Here is a 23701-nt window from a genome sequence, read left to right as displayed (position 1 = left end):
TACTTCTGATTTGAAAGTGCTTTGCATGCTTATAATGAGCACCTGTGACAGAAAGACAACAGTGACATCGAGATGAAGGAGCAAAAAAAGAAGCAAAACTTTAATTTTCCAAGATCATCAACAGGAGAATCTTAGTGAGCATAGTTTTAGTCAACTACTAACATCGATCAGTGGGCAGAAATACAAAATGGTGCCAACACAAAACTTCATTTTCAGTTCTAAACAGCAATAAGCCAAACAAAGATTTTCACTGCAGAAGTATAGAAGAGGAAAACAACTCAAAAAGTTACCTTCTAGTCATAGGACATGCACAGACTAGCGTAAATGTGTTGGGAAGTCATGGGGTGGTCATTTACTGGGAATTTAATTTAAAGAAATGCATGACAGTCTTTGAATACATCAATGAACAGGTGCATGTAGCTAGTAATGGTGGGGTGTCACATACATTTTAGGGAGCAAATGGACACTAATCTACAGGTGATTCATACAGAAATTATTTGATGTCCTGCACAGCTGCAGTTGGCTCACCTGGATTGGTTATGCTAAGTCATTATTGTGGTAGTATGAACATGTAAAATAGCTCGTTAGTGACAGAAACATATTTAAGTCCTTCTCCTCTGAGCACTTTTCAGCAAGTGCCATGTGTCACAAGTAGTGTTGTCAAAGTTATCGATTTATTGATAAGAAGACTCTGAATATCTGAAACGGTTACAATGCTCATTTTCCGCAGTATTGCAGCTGTTACTGTTTATAGTCACTCTGCCGTTCTCTGCTACTAACCAGGAAATGTTGTTGTCGTCATGTTTTATCTATCTTTTAACTTAAAAATGTATTTTATGCCCTCAACGTCAATTTTTCTCTGTGGTACTGACTTCAAGGTGTCATATCAAAGTTAGAAATTCCAGTATTGTGACAACACTAGCCACTGACAGCTCCAAAAAGCATACATGACGAGATATTAGACATATTCCACCCAGCTTTAAGTCAGAGGTAATGTGGCCTGCTACTGGTTTGACTTTTTTCCAGCGTTATGTGTTTCCATGACATGAAAATGACAGCAGAATTAGTACACCTAATAAGAAAACTAGACACTGATAAAAACAAGCTGCATGTGAACATCACTAATGCAAGTGAACTGAGAACTAACACATGCAGAGCTTTGAAACTAAGACACAAAGTTCACTAATACTCATTAAAGTTGCTCTGCTCTTGACACAATGAGCTACTATTTGTGACAGTTTCACACTTAACTTAAAGACTTTAGGACAACAAAAGACCAAAATAAAGAAACAAGGGGAAGGAAACGTTACACTGGGGTCATTCTGTCGTAATAATTTAAAGGTCTTCATGCCTAATTTCAGCGTGCAATTATGCACATGGGATTTCTAAAATGCTTTCACCACAGTCTGACATGGTGAAAATCTATAATCAAGTTCACCTTCTACACATTTATAAGATAGGGCTCTAAAAGTTTTCATCATCCTTTGTGCGGTGTATTCATGTCAAAACTGAATACTTCTTTTATACAGGTGATTTCAAACTTCACTCTACTGTGATAATTACTAAATAATCTCGGTGTATGCATGTTTTTTAACTTTGCATTTACTTTTTGAGAAGGGTCTTTGGGGTTTACCGCCCTCTTGATTTGGCTTATTTGATGCATTTCGCTATATATGCTCAAGATGATCCCCGTCTGCTAGCTTCAGGGTCAGCAGGAAAGAATGACAGCTTCATTCAGTTATAAGCTGGCTATGGTGTTCACGTTCACTCTTTTGCACTACTAAGAAGATACATTTAAAAGAACAAAAACAAAATTGTCTCCCTATACTCAGATGTCTGGCGCCCACCTCTTCAGATCTGGAGACAAAGATGTTTTTCTTTTATATTTTTAAGAGCTAATTCCACCACTTGTTCTTTGCAGAGCACCTCGAGAAAGACCTGCCTAGAAAGACGGCCGACTACACTAGCTTACATCACTGAAAAACCTCAATGAAAACAGCCTTTATTCAGAAAACTTTCCAACTCAAAGCTGAGAAAGAAAAGCGAGTGATCCGTGGCTATGTAATCCTCAAATTTCATTTGAGCTCTTTGAGGCACAACACCACAAGCACTTTTGAGTTCACTTGAATAGCCAAACAGTTTTTTTCACGCTCTTCTCTCCTGGATGCTTAGATGTGATCAGATGCAGAGCCTCAAATCAAGCTTTGAGTTTAAAAAAAGTTGCCATATCAACTGCTTCAAGAGTTGTGTCCCCTTTTGTTTTCTCTCTTTCTCTCTCTCTCCAAGTCACAGAAGACGTCCTGTTGAGTTAGCTTGGAGGACATATGTGTGAGACACCTTTTCTCCATCTTTCTCAGCTTTTGGAGCAAGATTCCCAACCATACTGCCTGGAGCTCCCCGAGGGTTCAGGGGCACGCGGGGGACAAGATGACATAGTCGCCCCACCCCTTCCAGACTCGTTCGGACCTTTCTCCCTCCTCGACCCGTCGAAGGTCTCGCCTCTCCAACTGCGCTGCTCCGACAACGACAGCTTTCTCCTACGCCACGTCTTCGCGTGTGAGCAGCAGTGCCTTCTCTCCTCCACCAGCCTCCCGCTCGTCTCGTCTCGTCTCGTCTCTTGCTCTCTTCCTGTCCAGCTCTACTCCCATTTTTGCTCTCACTCTTGTGATTGGTTGGTTTCTCACGGTCTCTCTCCTGTTACTTTCACACAGTGGTGCTTCGGTTGTAGCAGTGGAAAACGGGTATCCATGTTTGTTCTTTTTTGTTATTACCCAGATTAAAATACCATTGAACTAAGCTTCACACAGGCCTAGCTCCTTTCCAACAACCTGTCAGACAAACACAAACAACATCAACATTAAAACTTGTTCGAGGAGATACTCATTCGTCATTTCAACATATTAAAAAAGATTAACTTTTTATTTAAAGGAATAGTTCCATGTTTTGGAGAATGCCTTATTGTCTTTCTTGCAGAGAATTAGATGAGAATGAGAATGACTGTTTACACTCATGTCAATATAGTAACTGTGATAAGGAAAGATAACTAGCTCTAGCTTCAGAGACTGAAATCTGAGGGAAACAGCTAGCTAGGTATCAAAATCTGCATATCAGCACTTTAAAAGCTCCCTATCTGGACTATTTCTGGTCAGGAACAGTGACGTCCTTAAAGGGACAGTTTATCTCAAACTCAAAAATACACTTTTCCTCTTACCTCTGCTGTTTATCAGTTTAGATTGTTTTGCTGTGAGTTGCTGAGTGCTGGAGATATCGGCCGTAGAGATATCTGCCGTCTCTCCAATACAATGACATTAGATGGTACTCGGCTTGGGTTGCTCAAAGCGCCAAAAAAATACTTCTGAAAAACTCAACAGCAATGTCTCTTTCCAGAAATCATGACCCAGTCACTCAAGATAATCCACAGACCTTGTTGTGACCAGTTCCATGTAAGAACTATTTTCTCTCTGCCAAACTACACCCACCAACTGTATCACAGCACAGACGGAAGCATGGATTTACTGCGCACTTCTGAACCAGCTAACATTACAGCTCAGCCGAGGAGGACGATGACACAGCTATTTTGGTTGTGCTATTGTGTGACTTTGGTGTTTACAAGGGTTAGTTTGGATTCACCAAAGTCACCCAAGAAGGCAAACTAACAAATCGAGGCAGAGATAGACCAGCAACTCCCGTGCAAGTTAAATTTACTGAAGAGAGGTCGGAAAGGGTTGTCTGACAGCAAGGTAAAGCAGAGAAAATACTCCAAATATAGCGTATACTTTAACTGATATTGATTTTTGAGGTGGCTAAAATACGTTTTGCTGCTGCCGCCATCCACAGCAGTTCATTGCTTAGCTTCCGTGGTAGTACTCCTGTCTGCTTCTCCAAACTGGGGGTGCTTCAACCGCCATCTACTGAAAGTAATACACTGACATTGGATAAGTACCCCATACTACCCCACTTCAAAATTCCAAACTATCCCTTTAAATCTTGGCAAGAGGGCTAATAAGCTTATTTCCCAAAATGTCAAACTATTCCTTTAAGTTCAATGAGTTATCTTAGTCCACAGTGGAATTACTTACAGTCTAGTACTGGGACAGTCCAGTCACACCGTGCTGGTAGGCCCGCTCCCCCTGGTAGGTGGAGTCCTGGGACAAAGCCACATCAATCTGGGACTTGAACTCGTCTCCTAGGTAACTGTCCTATAATGGGACAAACAAAAAGCGACAGACACCAGTCAACAGTTATTTTTTTCCAGGCAGAGAAGGAATAAGTGGTTTTGGACAAGTTGAAGTCTTTACTTGAGGAGGAAACCTGGACAAACACTTGGAATATATGTGCTAACAGCCCTGGCATTGGGTCCTAATTGCTATGAATAAACAGACTACAAAAAGGTTGCTACATAAAGAGCACCTACTTAGCACTTCATTACTTAAATTAAGATTTATTCACAATGGTTGACAGTTCAGTGAACAAACCTGTGAGAGTTCAGGCTGGGAGAGCCCGGGCTGGCTCATCTGAGACGGCTGGCTCATGTTGATGTAGCCCTGCGTCAGAGGCCCCTGTGAGAAGGGCTGGGAGCCCAGGTCCTGGCTGGCCTGGCTGCCACTCATGTGGCCTCCATGCCGGTCTCCTCCGCTGTGGTTCCCCATGTTGCCGCGGTTTCTTTGACGCCCACCTCGAGTCCCGCCGCCTCCTCCACTGCCTGCCTTGCCTTTCATGCCTCCACCACGACCTGGAAGAAACATGTCAGTTGTCAGGGTTATAAGCAGTGTTCCCACACATTGTTACCAATACATTTAAAATCTTTCCAATAATATTTTACCCCATTTCCATGACTGTTTTTAGGTAGTTTAAAATGGGTAAGCCTATGTAGCAATGTAGCCACACATTATTAAAGACACTTCCCAGGCATTTACAGATAAGCAAACTGATAGTGCTTGTTAACTTTACTCGCTCATTAGACATTCCTGCTGCCAACAAGCTGCATATGCTAATAGAGACAGAGCACATTTAAGACCCACCCCCACCTGAGGGGAAAACAATACATCCCTCATCACTGACTTTGAATTGCGTGACAAGTGCATCCTTGTCATTTACATCTGCTAGCCAACAACACAAAAATACCTCGAAGCTGCTTTATGGTGGGATGCACTGCCAATGGGTAGAGAACCCAGAGCTGAGTTTTTACAAGCTGCCAAACCAAAAAACTGTGCTTTTAAGCAATGAGACATGAGGCAAGAAAAATCCCAAGATAAGCAAGGTAAGGAGAGGGGACACTGAGATAGACCAACAATATTAAGTTTATCAGTGTAACTTTTCCTCTCTGGTAGACATAAGGTCCCAAAACAATCCTTTGACATGCTGATATTCAACGTTTTTGCTGAGCTGTAGCCACTTTGTTAGCATCTCAGCCCTTAGTAGCATATCATGGTGCTGTAAAGCCCCCAGTGGGTGTGGTTTTCCAAGTATGTCACAATTTGCTCTGTCTTGATGGACCAGACGGTCACATATGAGTACTTTGGAAAACCTCAAGGCCACACCCCTTTTTGGATTGACTGTTTGTATTCATTTATTTCTAGTTCAACAAACATTTGTCTTACAGACAGTGACGCTTCAATGGTCACAAAACGCAACACTGGATTTTAAATTAGTAACACAAGGAACGCATTTTGCATATCGTATGACAACCAAGACAATGTATAATCAAAACTTTTTAAACAATTTCCAGGCCTGAAAAACAGTTTATCAAACATCATAACTTTTCCAGATATTAAATGACCATGGAAACCTGTATAAGTGTTTCATAGCAGCTTTCACATGTCACGTAGGCCTTAACAACCTCTACACTTATCGTGACTTGGTTTTTATGACACAGTTTTATGTCTAACTCACCTGCTGAGGGTCCATTGACCTGTCCCATGTACCCAGGTGGAGGTATGGGGGGCATCACGAGGTTGAAGGGGATGGGGATGTTCAGGGAAGTCATGGGACTGGGGCCTGTGCCAATCATACCAATCTGATCGTGGGTTTGGAAATACATATTGGATGAACGGCCTGTGGTGGAAAGAAGTACAGGTTAATTTTACCTCCTTTTAAAATATATGGTGGTGTGCAGAGCTAGTTTTGTCACACATTTCTGTACACATGGCTACTATGGTAAGTCCTTTCGTCCTGTTTGCAATGAACTACCAGAGCAGATACAGTGCATGTCCTTCGTAATGGGGTTTATTAGTAAGAATTTGTCCAACAATTGAAATGAAAATGAGTGTTTTGTTAATAGCTTCTCACCGTTGCTGCTGCGGTCATAAACAGATCCAGGAATGAGAGCCTCCCTGGCATCATACATGGCTGTGCTCATGAATCGACCCCCCTGCAAAACAAAAGGACAAGCAACGCTATTTTGAGTGTTTTTAGGACATGCCTCATTATTTCCTACATGTACGCTGATTTATTACCCTGCTTTCTTTAAAGTACTCATCCTAAGAGCATAAATAAATTTTGATTTTCATTATATATTCTTCACATGCCCCGCCAAAAATAACATATTAATGACCCAGTTAAGAAACTCAGATTTCAGTGTTCTATATGTTCCCTGTATGGAACACACACATACACACACTAAACTCACAGGGTTGATGGTGTTGACAAGCTTGCGTGGCTTGCTGAATTGCATGAGGCTCTCTCTCAGGTTGTTCAGGGGGCCTTCAACCAGGACCTTCTGCTCCTTGTAGTAGTTCAACAGGTGGTTCCACAGAGGCTGCTTGGACAGGGCCTTAGGGTTTCCCACAATTATCACACCATACCTACATGACATGAGCAGGAGATGACTTATTGTTTCAAAGTTATAGTTGAGAATGTGTAGGATCATGTGTGTGATATCAAAATATCAATATACTTAAGAGAAATCAAGAATAAAAACAGTGTGAAAGCACATTTAATATGCAAAAAATGCTAAATGTATAGAATATAAACGCAGTAATGAAATTAGACACAGAGGGCCCAGTGGGGCTTCAGTTTTACCTGGCCCTCGTGAGTGCCACATTGAGACGTCTGGGATCATTGAGGAAGCCGATTCCCTGGTGCTCATTGGCCCTCACACAGGACAGGATGATGAAGTCCTTCTCTCTGCCTTGAAAGGCGTCCACACTGGCTATTTCAACCTCCTACCCAAAGAAGAAAGAGAATTTAGTTGGGGAGAAAAAAAACTAATTAATTTAGAGTAATATATTTACTAATTATAATATATAATTTCATAACGTGGTATTGTTTAAGGTAAATGGCTCCAGACTGTAGGTTTATGGAGCCGTTTCAGCCCCCTCTTAAAGGGGACTTATTATGCTTTTCCTCATTTTCTGTCTTAAACATAAAACGCAAACCCATATATTTTGCCCAAATAATTTTTCACATTCTACACTCTAACTTTTACTTTGCCTGTAGAGCCTTATGCTTGAACTTTTTCTGATGAAGTGCAAAATACAATATTTCAGCTGCAAACATATTTGTAACCATACCTGGTAGAGTTTGGTGTGGAGGGAGCCGCTGAACTGCATGTACTGGACCAGGTAGGACCTCTGTCCCTCGTAGGGCGTAATGATGCCAATCTGATCAGGTTTCGCTCCGGCCTTTAGCAACCTTGTGGTTATTTTCTCCACATTGGCTGCCTCAGTCCTGCACAGACAAGCAGCGTTATTACAAGACAAGAACATTTTATATTATTTGACATTAGTGCAGAAACTAATTGTTCTTGACTGAAATACTGCAGAGAAAGTTCTGTAAAATCTCTCAAGATTAACTTGAGATATGGCTGTACTACTGTATCAGAATCTGTCCAATACAAGATTCGACCATTTGTTCCCTTTTTTGCAATGGTGTCTCTTTTAGGAACCGTCTACCCTGGAGATTCAATCAGCTTCTTAAATCCTGCACCCTCAATTTCTGTCTCTGGAGCTCTCCTCCCAAAGTAGTCTCCAAGCAGTGGGGAGTGAAGCAGAGGGACCACAGGGTGCACCAGCTAGTCAGCTTATCTCATTTAGCATGTCTCATCAGGCAGGGCAAGGACGGGCTAAGCGAATAAATGTGCTGCACTTAGTTCTGCAGTGAAGTAAGATTTTACCCATTTCAAGTCGTAAAAAATTGCAATATGTAGCTGTCAATGCTGATATTGCGACGGGCCACCACAAATAAATTAATGTACTTTCAAATCAGCTGATGACTGAACTGTCAAATGTTACTGCTAACTATAAAACTGCAGGACAAATGTAAATATCAGTTCAACATAATGATCAGAAACGTTGAAACCTGTTGAGATAGGATGTCCCAGAGCTTGCTATTTCCTCTTGGCCCTGGGTGACGTAAAAGAACATCGGCTTGTCAGGCTGTGGCCACTGGAAGTCAAAACCTTTCTTCACGCGGTCCGCTGTGGAAGACAAAGGGATAAGACTCAGGACAAGAGTACACTGACTTAAGTGGAATAAGCCTGACAGGATCAGCTCCAGACTTCATGTTCATATGGATACAAACAGGAAAAAGTAAAACATTACGTTGGACTGCATGGAAACAACAAGGAAAAACATGAGGTAAATGTGTTTCTCTACACATTCTTAAACAGATTTATGAATGTTTCCAACATCTAACAGGGTCACAGGACAATAAAGGTCTTTTTTAAACTGTCTGGGGGCAGAAAAGCTTTAACTGTCTAAAAAAGGGAAGGCCAAGAAACTGAGCATCACAAAATTGATTCTTAAAAAGGTTTATTCTCATCTTACCTGCAGTGACTCCATTCTGCAGAGAGCCCTCATAGAAGATGTTGGAGGGGAAGGCGCTGAGAGCTGGGTGCATACGGTACTGAACCTGCAGACGGATTGGCCGGATCCCCAAAACTACCAGACGCTCAAACAGAGACTGGGACAGGCCTGCTTTAGCTGCCTTCTTACACATCACCACAGGGCCCAGCTGGCAGTGATCACCTACCAGAATCAACTACAGAACAAACAGATGATTACAAAGTTAAGGGTACAAGTCATCAAGACACAATAAATACTAATGGACAGCAGATGGCAGCAGCTTCAGCAGATGTACTTCCACTCATGAAGCTCCTACCTGTTTGGCCCCCAGGACGACAGGCACCATGCACTCTGGTTCGGTGGCCTGGGTGCTCTCATCAATCAGGATTGAGCGGAACTGCATCTTGGCCAGACGAGGATCGCCCGCCCCAACACAGGTACAGCAGATCACGTCAGCATTCTGGGGAAGAGCGAAGGAATAAAGTAGACAATAGGAAAAGGAAAATATTTACTAGCACAATGAGCTCAGGAAGACCCGACTTCATACCATAAGCAGCTCCCTCTCAGCGGTGCGTCTCAGAGCTCTGTAGCGCTTCTCATCTGAGGAGGACAGCTCTCCAGTCTCGTCCTTCAGCTGCTGAAGCTTCTGAAGTTCTGGCATACTACAAGTATAAAATCATTTCAATAGTGGAGTTTAATGGTGTGCTTGTGAGCAAAGACTTACAACTGTAATGGCTGTATTACTAAGGGGTCTGGAATTATTTAATACTGCTAAAGATAAAATTTGTAATTTCTGGATTTCCTTGTGTTGCTTCACAGTATTAAACCCACGCCAATGTTGTTCTGACAGGACTTATTAGAGATGAGACTACTTAGCAACATTATCCTACTTAAGACATTAATTATTATTGGAACAATAACTGACTTTTTCTCACAGACACATTTTTCTAGAGTGATGGTGTGTATACAAGTATAAGCATGTCTGATGCTCACATTTAACCACACACACGCACAAAAAAGGCCTTGCAAAATTATTATAACTCATAACCGGTTATATGTTACCTGTCCATGTTACGAGTCTGGTTGTGCAGAGCCAGGAAGGACACAGGAGAGTCAATGGCCTCCCTGCTCTTGGCGCACAGCCTCACCACCTTGAGGCCTGTCTGGTGGATCTTCTCTGTCAGCTGGTCGACGGCGATGTTGCTGGGTGCGCACACCAGCACTGGCCTAGAAGGAAAAATGACACAATACCATTAGGAACCATGACACTTAGCCAGGGCATCCTTTGAAAACAAAAGCGTAATAAATAGAGTAATAAAAGTCTTCTGTATGTGTCTTACCCGTTGCCCTGTCTAGCCAGGTGGTAGACAATGGTCGCAGAGGTTACTGTCTTCCCTGTGCCCGGAGGACCCTGGATCAGACTGAGGGGACGCTGCAGCACCGTCTTCACAGCATACACCTGCATTACAACAAACCATATAAATCTGAACCCATGCCTCATATAGTCTCTATAAGAAACAGGTATATCCCTTGAACTTGTGCTGAGAAACCACAGGTAATCGTGAAAGAACTCTCAAAACTGTATGATCTCTGTCATGTTGTTTGTGTGATCTGTAATGTCAGGTAGGTGCAACTTGTCTGATTCTATGTTGAAAAAGTCTCTCACTGACATTTTTCCCGTCACACTTACTCACCTGCGAGTGGTTAAGGTCAGGCAGGCCTTGAGCAGTGAAGCGTTTGGGCAGCTGACACTTGATGACCACATCCTCTACCTCATGTCCCAGCAGTTTATGGTAGATGTAACCAGACACTGAGGTCTCGTCCACGGCAAACGTCTTCAGGGCACTCTGCATCCTGAATGATGAAGACAGGAATATTGACAGACGGTTTAAAGCTGGATCTGGTTCGGTTCAGTTCTTTATTGTCCCTCGAGGGTAAATTTGATTTACAGTAAGGGTCAAACACACAAACACAGCATGCAAGAGGACGTGGAACACTTATCAAAACAGTTACAGCAAACAACCAAATAAAAAAGACGCATCTGTTCATTAAGCATTGGAAGGTAGCATTGACTGAGCAGTGCAGTCAAGGTTTAGTCCAAATTAAACGCATTTATTGCACTTGGCACAAAGGAAAATTTAAACCTATTGCTTTTTACCCTGGGGACTCTGTCTGTCTGCCAAAAAGGGAGAAGAAATGAATTCCCCCAGAAGTGGGTGGTTAGAGCTGGCCAAGATCAACTGTGCCTTCAGCAAACCTTGTCTGTTATAGATATCTGCTACAGAAAGCTGCTGCGTGACAACTACTTGGCTGGCTTTCGCCTGCTTTCTAAAAACAAGGTGCATCATTTTGGAAAAAAGCCTTTGCTGAACTCAAAAGCCTCAAATTATTCTACTGATGAGGGACTTTGCCGACAACATTTTAATTTACTTTCTCAACAAACTGTGTCACTAAAATACTACACTGAATACAAAGCAAAGTCGACACAATGAAAAGCTTCAGACACCAGACTCACTGTAGTGGTGAAATGCACAAAGCTCTTTAAAGCCATCCTTCACTGAATATTCATTAACTATCGCATAACCTTAAACAGGAAATTGATCTGTAGCCTCTCAGTTTAAAGCTGGAATATCTCGCTGTGTGCATCTACTCTCAACTTAAGACGAGTTTAACTGATACATAAAGTTGAGTTTCAGGACTTGCTCACACATATCACTGTTAGAGACAAGAGTGTGCGACTTTTCTTGTGAATACCTGTCAAAGGAAGTGGACTTCCACACAAAGTCGACCTGAAAGTTGTGTGGGATCTCCACCGGAGCTCCGGCGCTGCTCCTCAGCTCTATGGCAATCTCATCACCATAGTCTGGTGCAGTAAGTCAAGGAAGAGGCAGAACCTTGGAATACAATACTGTAGTTATTAACATATATTAAGTAACTGCTATGACAGCATGACTGATGTGCTTCATTTGATGATGATTTGATTTACTGCACAAAATGTTTGTGACCAATGCCAGTTACTTATTTATTACCCTACGTTGCTGCAGACATTTCAAGTTGCAAATTGTTTGACATGGATGCAGAACTGACATTCAAGTTCTAAGACAACTTGTGTAGTACCTATCTAACTAAGATTAGCTGCATAAAGTAATGTGTCAGCCATTTGTCAGATTATACAGGAATCACGGGAAATTTTGCCGCCTTTTAACCAGCTTTGTGCCATCACAGTGATGAACAGTGTTTGGCTTTCCCTGTGCCACTAGCGCCCAGAACTCTCCACTCATCTGCTGGTGGACTTGGCATGCAAATCTGGGAGCTATCTGACCCGAAAAAGCTGGCTTGTGTCTTGCAATGACTTGTAGGAATAACATAAGTAGCGCAGTTAGGGCTCAGTTTCTGGACACAGTGCCCAAACTGGTCCCTTGTCTGACAGCAGAGGAGAGGGAATCCCTGCAGCTGGCAGCGGGTGTCACATGGTCACTGGGGTAAAAAAGCTGATGGCGCAGCAGCAGCCAGGTGCTTAACGTTACTTCCTTTAGCATAGCTAGCTAGCGCTGCCTCTTCCATATCTGAAATGTCGAAGGTTTACCTACATAGTCAACACTTCGCATGTCCCAGGTCCTAGTCTTTCTAAAGCCATGACTTATACTTGTCCAAGTGAAGCCAGATATTATGAAATCAGCAGTTTCGGGGGGCACTGTGTGGATTAACAATCTCAACTAAGTACAAGCTATAACTCAGGTCAGAGTCTGACATTACACATGAGGAGAACAACGTTACATCAAGTGACTGATCTGCCCATTTTCAAATTCCATGACTTTTCCAGGTTTTTCCTGATCATACAAACCCTGTCTAGAGGAAACTTTGAAAATGAGGCACGGAAACATTTAGTTATGTTTTTACTGCTAGCTAAAACAGTGCTAGTTTGTACTTTATAGCAGAGTTATTGATACTTTTCAGAGTAAAACGTAGACTCACTGAGTATATGCACCAAACCTTGTTATGATAATAGGCCTCTGGTGTTACTGCTGGAGTAGCCTACTGTATTTGTACTGTTAACAAACAGGTGGTAGGCTGTATAAGCAAAATCTAAATAAAAACTGTGCTTTCAAAAACCACTTAAGACTGCAGAAAAAGACACGTTTGCATACATTGTTGTAGTTTCCTACAGCTACCACTAGATGTTGCTAAAGACTAAGTTTACTGATAACATGATTAAGAGAAGCTCAACTTAATTAAAGGCCTCCCTGCCTGTGACACACTTGAGCTAAGTAATAAATGTGTGAATTACAGGTAATGTGGATAAAAAGTGTTCTCCTGTTAAATACAGTACATCTCTTGTAACAGTCGTAAGGATACTATCAGGGACTTTGATGACATGTCCAATGCCTTTCCATGGAGGGGCCAGGTCTCCTTTGTAACGCAGGCAAATTTCATCGCCCTGCATGAGACGCATGTCTGCAGGGCAGAAGACACAACTGTGTTAAGTACACATCACTGTATAGAGTAAAGGCACAATTAATATACAAAATGACACACCTCTGTAAGTAAAAGCTGCGTATACATATATTTAAATAACATTGGAAAGTCAAGTTTTTTGACACTTTTATCAGAGTGTGGTCAGGATGACATTTAAAATATGACTTATAGAGAAAGCATGATGACATTGAGAACAATAAACTTAAACCAAAATCACAAAAACATACCTGAGTCTGTCTTGGGAAGAGTGAAATAAGCAATCCTCTTTTTATTCAAGCCCAAGTCCCATCTGACTGTGATATTGTCTTGAGTCTGTTAGGATGCAACATGAAAAGATATTTCTTATACTTAAGAAACCATTTAAAGTCAAAATAAGTGTACAGTTTTCAGGTGAAAAACCATGGTGGAAAAAGCTGAATCTGAATATCGCACCGATGATTTTAGCAGCACAGTTTCATTTAGCTCCAGCCTTACAGAATAAACTAAATTCTAGTCAATCAGTTTGGTACAAATTGATTATCTATCAATGTAAAATTTCTCATCAACTACTTTGACAATTTTCTTTGTTACAACACAAACAGGACACATGTTTGTTAATTCACAATTTTCTAAATTTTTCTTTTACCTGAGACTCTTTGAGTTTCTTATCGTAGTCAGCCTCCAGTTTCACCAGAGGACCAAAGATGTTCTGGTACTGGTAGGCATCCTCATAGCGGAGCAGCACATGTTGGGGCTCCTCATCCACACCGGGCTTCTCCAGGTCCTCCAGGGTCGCAGTGGGATTCTCCTGCAAAGAGGAAACACACACACATACAGGATGAGAGACAGTTTAACATATGGATGCTCAAATCTCCTATATTCCTACTTGGAGAGATTCAGACAATAGGCCCTTTTCTCAAAACACAATTTTACACATCACAGTCACAAAAGCACAGGTGTATATAATAAAATGAGCGATGGCTGAATTCCATTTAGCTGTTTCAGTTTCAGAGTGCTGTAGTGGACTCTACGGACATAATTCACCATCAGCTGTGGTTCAACACAAGCAGTTATGTTCTGTGCCTTCTCTCTGTTGTTTTAACGAGACACATTTACAGTCACTTAATTTACTGTGTGTTACTATAGTAACGCAGGTTTTTTCAAGGAGTGGCGTCTTTTTAACATTTGGTTTTGGAGCAGGGTTAGTTCGTTTTGTTGTGTTAGCTGTGCTATGAATAAAAGGCACAAGTTTGTGTAGTCAAAGAAAGAAGTTGTTTGTCTCTACATTCCTGCAACTTCCACAGCGTTGGTATCGTGCATGCCGGCAGACTTTCACACTGTCATGTCATACTGAGCCATCATTAAAGTTATTTATAACACCTGCGCTTTTACTATGACAAGTTAGAATGTTCTAAAAACTGCCAATGAGAACACAGAGAAGAAATACATGCATAAAAAACCTGTTGGGTATATGTGACTTTGTGTCAAGGTTTTTATAGTTTACTAAAAGTAGGCACAGGTGCATATGTTCATTGAGACTGGGATGTCTGCATGATTATGAGCTGCCTTCAAACAGTGTTGTTTTTGTACTCCCCATAATCCCCATTTTATAATAAAAAACTAAAACTAATACTGAAACTAATAAAGCTAAACTAAAACAGATGTTTTCAAAGAATAAACTAGACTGAAATGAGCAAATACACTGAAACTAACTGAAACTAACGAAAACTGAAAACAAAAATTAAAAAAGGATGAAAATAAAAAAACAATCAAAAACACAGAACTATAAGTGCTTTGTATACAACAGGAAACTATTAAAAAATAGAAACATGCATGAAACTGGCAGTGAAACTGTGAAACAAAGAAAAAAAAAACCCTCAGCAAACACACAGAGAAGTTATTTGCATCACGCCCAACTGTATGACTATATCTGGTCAACTGTATAGATAAGCCCAACCCATGCTCAAGTTCAAGCTATGCGGGTTTAGCATATTTACATAGTGCAATGGTGGGCGTGTGCCTCGACAGTTGCACCGGCATACCTTCCAGAGCTCCTCCAGCTTGTTGATCTGCTGGGCGGTGATCTGACGAGCCCTCAGCTGCTCCTGCTCTGACGGGATTTTCACCAGCCAGGACAGGAAGCAGCGGTCCTGGATAAGAGGCTGCCACTGTGAACTGTCCCAGTTGATGTCCTTCAGGCTGCTCTGGCTGGCACATGGCTGCCTGTGGTACAACCACAAAATTCAAACTTCAGTTCTGTATTCGCTTTGATTGCTCCCCCCAATCAGCAGGAAGGTCAGTGTGTAGGTCAGCCACAGAAACAAGCACCCTCACCTGCACAGTAACACCACTACTGAGTCAGCTTTAGCAGGGATGAAGCCCAGAAGGAAGACATTGCGACAGCCACAGTTGTAGCACTCCAGCACTGTTTCCCCCAGGGGGCCATCTTTATGCAGGGTCACCTCCTTGGACTTTGCTCTCACCAGGTGGTTTACAATGTGGCTACAAGTGAAGAGAACGACAATTAAGAGGGGAAAATGCGAAACTACAGTCCTGCGTAGGGTGCAGGTGTATTGTACACTACTAATGCATCCTGACATTATTTTATTCAAACTCTAATAAAAGATGACTGCACGAGAATACAGCAAAAATAGCTCCAAGATGCACTGACTAGAAATTAGCATTATTACATAATTATGACCCCAAAAAACACATGATGCAGTCATCTGCTACACTGTTTGTGTTTACTAAAACTGCTTTAAACACAGAGAACCAGCACACTGTCACACAGAAAATACAAACACAAGTTCTGCGAAAATATTGTAAGAGGATTCACACCAAATGTGTTACTATCTTATTAATTGCCTTGAGCTTACCAGCTGCAGTCTACAGTGTCAGAACTATCAGAGCATGAAGTGGCAAAGGCAGCATCAACCGTACATGGCTGATTTCTAGCTGCCAATTATGCCTCAAAGTTCAGTTACTGTATATTTTTAAGGACAGCAGGTAATTACAGACATTCCTCTGGGTTACAGAAATTTATACTGTCTTGCCGAAGTTCCTTGGTTCATTACAAGGCTGATTCAAAGGGATATCTAGTAACGATGCTGCTGCTACTTTTATGTTTGTGCTTGACTATGATGATGTTTTACACATGCATGCTTCTTAACAGTGCCTTTACACACTGGATACTGTCTACCACAGAGCACTGAGATTTATTACAAATCTCAAAGCCTTCAACCACCATGGCTCTCTGTGTGCACGGGTTGGATGGTCTGCCTTGTCCAAGCTACAAATCTACATCATATGAAAAAGGATGGGAAGTTTCTGTCTTCACTCCCTGGAGTTATTCTTGTTAACTTCCTGTGTTACAGTATGCTGCTTCCTCAGTTTGGAATCAGTTGCAAATTTCTTTGCAAATCTTTAGGAGGTGGTGTCATTGGATACATTCAAAGTGTTTTCAAAGGGGTTGTACACATGCTGCTTTTTTGCGCCCTCAAATTAATTGTTTTCAATGTAGACACGCGGCAGGTACGCTCTCAAACACCAGAGCGACACCGTTGCTGCACGCACACGTTCCTGAGCACCCATTTTTAGGGCGTGATAGGATAAACCGAGTCCAACTTTTGAAATGCAACAGCACGCACCACGTCATGTAACGAGGAACAACCTATCACAACCAACAGATATCTTTCCCTTCTTCCATAAATATCAAGTCTGTGATAAATATGGAAAAGCTGATCATTTTCAGCTTTTCATCTGCCCCACGGACAATATGCCCACACACTTATAAACAGCGCCTGGAAGAAGATCAGCTCTGCTGCCGCGCTCTTGAAAGCTGGCTCAAAAAAGGCACAAATGTAGCGGGCACCACCTGACCTCACATTTTCTAGGCGGTTAAATACGTGGCATGTGACGGCCCCTTAGTGGCAGTCACACCTGCCTGTAAATGTTTTGAATGATTAAAGACGGGGTTTTTTTTATATCTTATAATTTCTTTAAGTTGTTCTTTATTTTAATTTTAGATTGTTATATGTTTGTTTCATTGTCTGCAACAGTGTTATTAGTGCTGCTGCCTGTCTTTGCCAGGACACTCCTGTCTTGAAAAACAGATTTGTTAATCTCAGTCAGTCTTTTACTTCTGGTTAAATAAATAAAGAAAGAAAAAAATAAACTACTTTAAATGAAGATTTACAAATACCTTTTTGCTTAAGATAACTTGCTTGACCTCAGTGTCCATTAAAAGTCAGTAAACATATACCCAAACACTGGCTGTCCATTTATGACCGAGGCCTCTGAACACAACAAAGGCTCGTTATTACAGTTGCTGTGTACTGTACTCCTGCTATGACTATACTGTACCTGTAAAATGATCCTCTCTCAGTTCATTTAGCTAAGTACACTGACAGGAAGGGTAAGTAAAAACCTGAGAGTCACTGTATCTTACCTGCCGGATGTGTTTCCACGGCCATTGCAAAACCACTTCTTGCTCGTGTTGCAGTAGACCACACAGGCTGGATCATGAATACCACAATAACTGAAACAGAAGCGAGTCATAAACATTAGTATTAAGAGCATGGAGATGTTTAAAATCTAATGTCATAGAACTAAACCAGACAAATAAGCACAAAACTCATTTTAGATTGCACTTTAGGATCTCTGGTGTTGCAAACCTGTGCTTTGTGATTCAAGTAAAATCAAATATAATGCAGCAATCCGTCTGTAGTCATTTTATAGTCGCTTACAGCAACAGCAACAACACATGCAACACAAAGTGATTTTTCTTTTCAGGAAAAAAACAACTTAGAGTGACTTATAAGCCCAGGAAATAAATGAGCAGAGCCAATATATCAACATTATTAGCTTACTGCAGATCAGTATTGCCGATAAATGATAAGAAATTGAAGTACAGACATGCCAAAGATACACTAAGTTTTAAAATAGTGATACCACACTACACTTTGCCCAACAGAGAGTGATGTCAGAATTATTTTTCAACTGTTAAACGTCCTGACTGATGCAATCATTGGTCACAATTATTGACAGTAATGGATCTAGCTGCATGACTAAAAATCCAAAATCAAACTGCATGTTGCTGACGGGTATCAAAGTTTATATAAAAATATTGGCAAGAAGACGGTGGCACATTTGTTAAAGAAATTGAGGCCCTCGCTCTCTGTCCAACTAACTCTGCTTTCACTGCCAAACTTCAAACTTGAAAGATATGGTAATACATTACTTTTATAGCAACAAACTGACAGAAAAAAACAATCCAGCTGGGCAACGGAGGATGTCTGGGATGTCAGACATACTCAACAGGACGGTTTTGGCACAGCCAAAGTAACGGCTGACAGCCAACTTGTTAGTTAGACAGCATACAAGCTGTGAGTGTGAGAAGAGCAGCATCACTTAGCATGACATAACAATAATAATGATTAACCATTGCTGACATTTGACGTGATGCAAGATGTTCTGATAATCTGGCTCATGTGCCATCTGTGGAGTGAGTGAGTGTCTGTAGAGAGGCGTGTGTGTTGCCTACAATGGACAGTAAACCACTAACTGGACAAGATGGACAGAAACCAGCTGATTGAGATGTAATATACTGAATTATTTTGAGACATTATGGTCGACAAAAATGCCCACAACCACTTAGACGTAATTAAGTATAACAAGTGGGGTGTATAGTTGTATCCAATGACAACAACCATCAATTATTCTCCACTCTGATAACAGCCACGGCACCACCATTCACAATAATCCAATCCTGTACCTGCAGGCATGTATCGGGAGATCCTTGGTGTAATAGGTGTCCTCCTCATCCTCCTCAAAGTTCAACTCTGCAAGCAGCTGACTGGCTTTTACCACGGGGTCGTCTCCATTCTGTAGCACGCCGTCAGGGCCATTAACCTGAGGATACACACATGTAGAATCATAAAAGATAAGATAAGAGAGACTTTACAGTAGAGTACATGGAGAAAAGAAATTGTTTGTCCCTGGTCACAGTGCAATACAAAAGAATGAACAAATGAACATGAGATGAAAACAACAAGATATAAAATCAGGAACAGATAACAAGAGGGTACAAACATAGTCGAAAGACAAACATGTAGTGCCATTAGGGTTGCAGCGGTATGAAAACTGATGGCTGTTGTGCACACTTGCTTATTGGTGGCACTGGAAAAAAAACACACACGGATAATCTCATATGCGCACATGCATCTCCTTTCCTCTTCAATTGCCTGACAGGCTTTTTACATATACTTCAATTAAAAAAACATGGTTTCAGGGTTCAGTTATAATAAGTGTTCAACCGAAAAACCTTCTGTTTTCATCCCTTTAAGGATCATTGTAACTAATAATAATAATAATAATAATAAAAATATTATTACCGTGATAAAGGAAAAACAGTTCCCTGAGGATTAAACTTATAATTCTTACCTTAAAGGAGAACTACACCCACTTTCAAAATTCACACGTTATTCCTATGGTCTAGCACAGTCCAAAAATATTAGTCTTCATAAACAACTCACTCTCAAATCCAAAAACTAGGGTGCTAAAGCTCAAATTTGTGATGTCACAGGGTACAGCGTCCGGAGCTGCTCCATAGACAATGAATGGGATAGTTTTTATAGATGACACTGACAGCACCCAGGGGGATGTTCTGAATATATGGGTACAATTTCTGTTTGACAACTGAGATCACGACAACAGAATAAAGCTCATTTGTGTATAAAAAAGAAATATATTCTGTGGCTCCACAAAGCCAGGCTCCCATTTAATGTCTATGGAGCAGCTCCACACTTTAAGCCCCGATGACATCACAAGTTTGAGACTGACTTCTCCAGTTTCTCGCTGTGAGAGAAAGAAGCTCGTGTTCACAAATACAGACCTTTTTCACCTGTCATAGCAGGAAAAGCACAGATGAAATGGATAACAGAAGAAGCAGCTGACCCCCAAGTATTTTCACATTATCGTATCTGGCCCCCATTTAAAAAAGCCTTAAAAAAGTTCTTTTAAAAAAAGAACATGGTCCAGTTCTGTTAGGTGTCGGTGTAAGGCTTTTTTAAATGGGGGCCAGATACGATAATGTGAAAATACTTGGGGGTCAGCTGCTTCTCACATCCAGCTGGTTATTAAAAAAAAAGTGTCACATAAAAAAGGGACAAAAGCAACTGTTTCATCTTTCAGTGAAAAATTATTCAACTTTCCACTGCCGACTATGCTTATTTGTTGGGACCACGAAGGAAAACTCTGCTGCTAGGTAACCGTTTGTTTGGCCTTTGTGGATCCTATTTGATTTATGTCTACAAACTGTATGAACTGTATGATAGCCCTGCCATTGTGGGGTGAATGGAAAAAATGCAAAGGGATCTTCCATACATAAAGAACACGTGTGGCGGGCCACATATAGTGTATTAACAAGCCACATGTCATTTAAAATTGATTCACAGACTACTGGCCTCCGGGCTTGACTCTGGACATGCCTGATGTAAGCTTTTCCACAATACCAGGGCCTCCCTGAAGTGGAATGCAGCTCCCATTAATACACCTGTGCCTTTCCTATTGTGACATGTCAAAATGTCTGCTGTGTAAAAGGTCAACTGATATAACTTTAATAGGTCATGGAAATAATTATTACAGTTCTGAATGTAAGTGGTGTTGCCCTTTAATGTCAACATTATGTGGGATAAACTAACAATGAAGGGTCACAGATAGGCAACAGATGGACAGCCAACCAGATGACTAAAACTATATATGGTTATATATTTAATCTGCTTGCTGTCTGTCATATCAACAAATGGTTTGTTGTCAGCAATATCACACTCACTGTATCCAAGTAACTGTATCTGCCAACCTCTGTGATTGTTGTTGTCAGTGCATACTGTCAATGTGAAGTCTATATAAGAGATGGTAAGTATAAATACGGACACTTGAAGCTAATACATCACCCAAACAACCCCCTGTCACTCCTGGTTTGTATGGCAATAAAGTCCTGCATTGACATGCTAGCTGTGTCAGCATGCTAACTGTGCTGTCAGCAAGCTAACAGTGCAAGCTAGCTAGCTAGCATGCTAGCCAATTAGCGGGATAAAGGCATGGTAACAGATGGAAGGCGTCATCATGCTAACCGGAGGTAGCCAGCGGTGTTGTTAGCTAACGTTAGCTAATTCTCATTTTGTCAACACAGGAGGAGACACATTTTGACACCGAGCTGTCACGGATAACCGCACGCACCTGGTTGTCCAGCTGGCTCTGGGTCTGGCCTTGGGTCTGGGTCTGGCTCGGCAGGGTGAAATCGGTGAAGTCGTACTCGGAGCCCTGGGTGTCCGCTCCCAGCAGCTCGGCTTCCTCGGTGTCGAGGAACGTTAGAGTCTGCGAGCTCGGCCCGTACGCCTCGACACTCATGTTTCTGTCTTCTTATCAACGGTGTTTGTTCGCTCCGACGGTTATTCCCACAAACTGTTGCTTTTCCAGAAGACACGGAATAACGGAGACACACCACTGATTAGAAAATTACAAACACTGGTGGTGGGAGAGATAGAGGGAGCCTCGACTACGGCTGCATTCCGTTTGTTTTCTCCCCCGCACGTTTCCTCTCCTCCCTCACTACCACTTGTCTCCTACAGGAAGTTACCTGCAGGAAGCGAGCATAGCAAAGGAGACAAGGAGACATACGTGTGCAGAATTTAATGTGAGAGAATTAATTTCTCCCAGGCCATAAAAGTCCCCTCTGTCATTTTAATTGCCTAACTATTAAGACATAGGGGTGCAACAGAATTGGGAGCTGCAATAAAGAGATTCAGAGAACTTAATTGATCCCCAGGGGGAAGCTGAAAGACATTACAGGTGCTCTTAAATTATACAGACACAGAGAAATTATGAGAAAAATATAGAAACAGAAATAAGATCATAAGTATGCAAGTAAAATGCTACAATATGTAATGTACAAGAAATAGGAATATATGAAATATGTAGAAATATGTGCATTGTTCCACAAGTGTGCAACATATAAATGCAAGAGTAGAATAGGCAAGGATTAAATATTCAATAAGAGAAAACTGTAATAGTTGAGTTATTATTGCATAAAAATGTAGAGGGCTTCAAGTCAGTATCGCCTTTTGTACAGTTTTACAATATAAAGAATAAATTAATTATGGGTTATTGCTGCTGCTGACAAGTAAAATAAGACTCAGACTGTCTGAAACTCTGATATGAACCATATTTACATTTTATTCATATTTTTATTATTTTATTTTATTCAATTATCTTTCTTTTATTTTTTAATGTTATTTATTGTTTTATTTATTATTTGTATTTTTATTTTATTTCATTTTAAATTTTTATAATTTTATTTATTGTTTTTATTTATTATTTTATTTTATTACTTTATTTAACAGTGTTACTGTTCAGTGATTAGTGGGGGAAAAAAGAACAGTAAATTATTCAGAGTTAGACTAGAATGTGAATCATAATCTGTTGTCTGTGAACAGAAGTTACAAAAGGCCTGCTAAAAATAGAATAGACTGACATAAATTAAAATGTACATGCAACATAATGAATAATTAAATATACAAGATAATCCGTTCACATCAACCAATGCATTTACTACATGGTAAGTAAAAACACAATGCAAAGTAGAGATCCAATTGACAGTACTTACTATGTGGGAAAAATCTGTGTAAATCTGCACCTTTAAATGGTTGTATATATTCATTGTATGTATTTATTTTATTTTATATGTATATATTTGAGGCTGCTGTTTTAATAAGTGTACAGACAGTGTTTCAGTGGTCTTCCAGGCCCTTGTGAAGCAGGCTGTGTAACACTCCCTCCAGTTTAGAAGAAATGGTCTTTTAGTAGAGTAACAACCCAACGTCCATAGTGGTCGACAGTAACTCAAACATTATTGTCCAACTTCAGATCCAGCAAGCATGATTTGGGGCACACTGGGATATTACCATTGAAAAACTCTGACATAAGAGATATCGCTTCTAACCAGAGTGTTTTAGCAGCTGGACAGCCCCAGAGCAAGTAGAATAAAGATCCTAGATTGCATAAATCATGATGTTTGTCGCCCATCTTGGATAATCTAAGGACGCATTCACACTGCCGCTATTTGGTCTGCTTTAAACGAACCCTGGTCCACTTTCACAGATAGTTTGGTTCGTTTGGAGTGGTGTGAATGCGCATTCGAACCCTGGTCTGCTTGAAAACTGGGGGTCTCGGTTCATTTGCAAGTGAACCCTAGTGCGGTTCGCTTACAGTGGGAAATGCAAACGGACTATCCAGCAAACGAAAGACAGGAAATGACGTAGAGCACAGTGCATTTTGGTGTTTGGTATTTTGTGGTGACCAAGCTGGCTGAAGGGGAAGGATTTACGTTTTCGGTCCTGGCCAATCAATGAGCTTCTTCCACATGCTTTTTTTCTTCCTGGTCAGTGGTCGTTTCGGGTAATAGA

General features: G+C 41.1%; 1 protein-coding gene across 1 annotated transcript; it reads right to left on the bottom strand.

Annotated features, from left to right (window-relative positions):
* Window positions 1–73: 73 nt before the first annotated feature.
* Window positions 74–21849, bottom strand: LOC125902186 (regulator of nonsense transcripts 1). Its single transcript, XM_049598355.1, has 24 exons — window positions 21477–21849; window positions 19012–19148; window positions 17686–17775; window positions 15573–15740; window positions 15281–15461; window positions 13885–14046; window positions 13487–13571; window positions 13140–13238; window positions 11538–11646; window positions 10478–10637; window positions 10124–10242; window positions 9846–10010; window positions 9331–9445; window positions 9100–9243; window positions 8766–8979; window positions 8299–8416; window positions 7512–7668; window positions 7021–7163; window positions 6629–6803; window positions 6289–6370; window positions 5893–6054; window positions 4476–4732; window positions 4080–4199; window positions 74–2828 (listed from the first exon to the last, which is right to left on the bottom strand). The coding sequence occupies exons 1-23, from the start codon at window positions 21645–21647 to the stop codon at window positions 4083–4085; spliced, it is 3330 nt and encodes a 1109-aa protein (XP_049454312.1). The 5' UTR covers window positions 21648–21849; the 3' UTR covers window positions 74–2828; window positions 4080–4082.
* Window positions 21850–23701: the final 1852 nt, after the last annotated feature.

Source organism: Epinephelus fuscoguttatus, linkage group LG15 (genome assembly GCF_011397635.1).
Source record: "Epinephelus fuscoguttatus linkage group LG15, E.fuscoguttatus.final_Chr_v1".
Classification (NCBI taxonomy): Eukaryota; Metazoa; Chordata; class Actinopteri; order Perciformes; family Serranidae; genus Epinephelus; species Epinephelus fuscoguttatus.
Note: the sequence above shows the minus strand (reverse complement) of the source record. Positions and strands in the feature narration are given on the sequence as shown.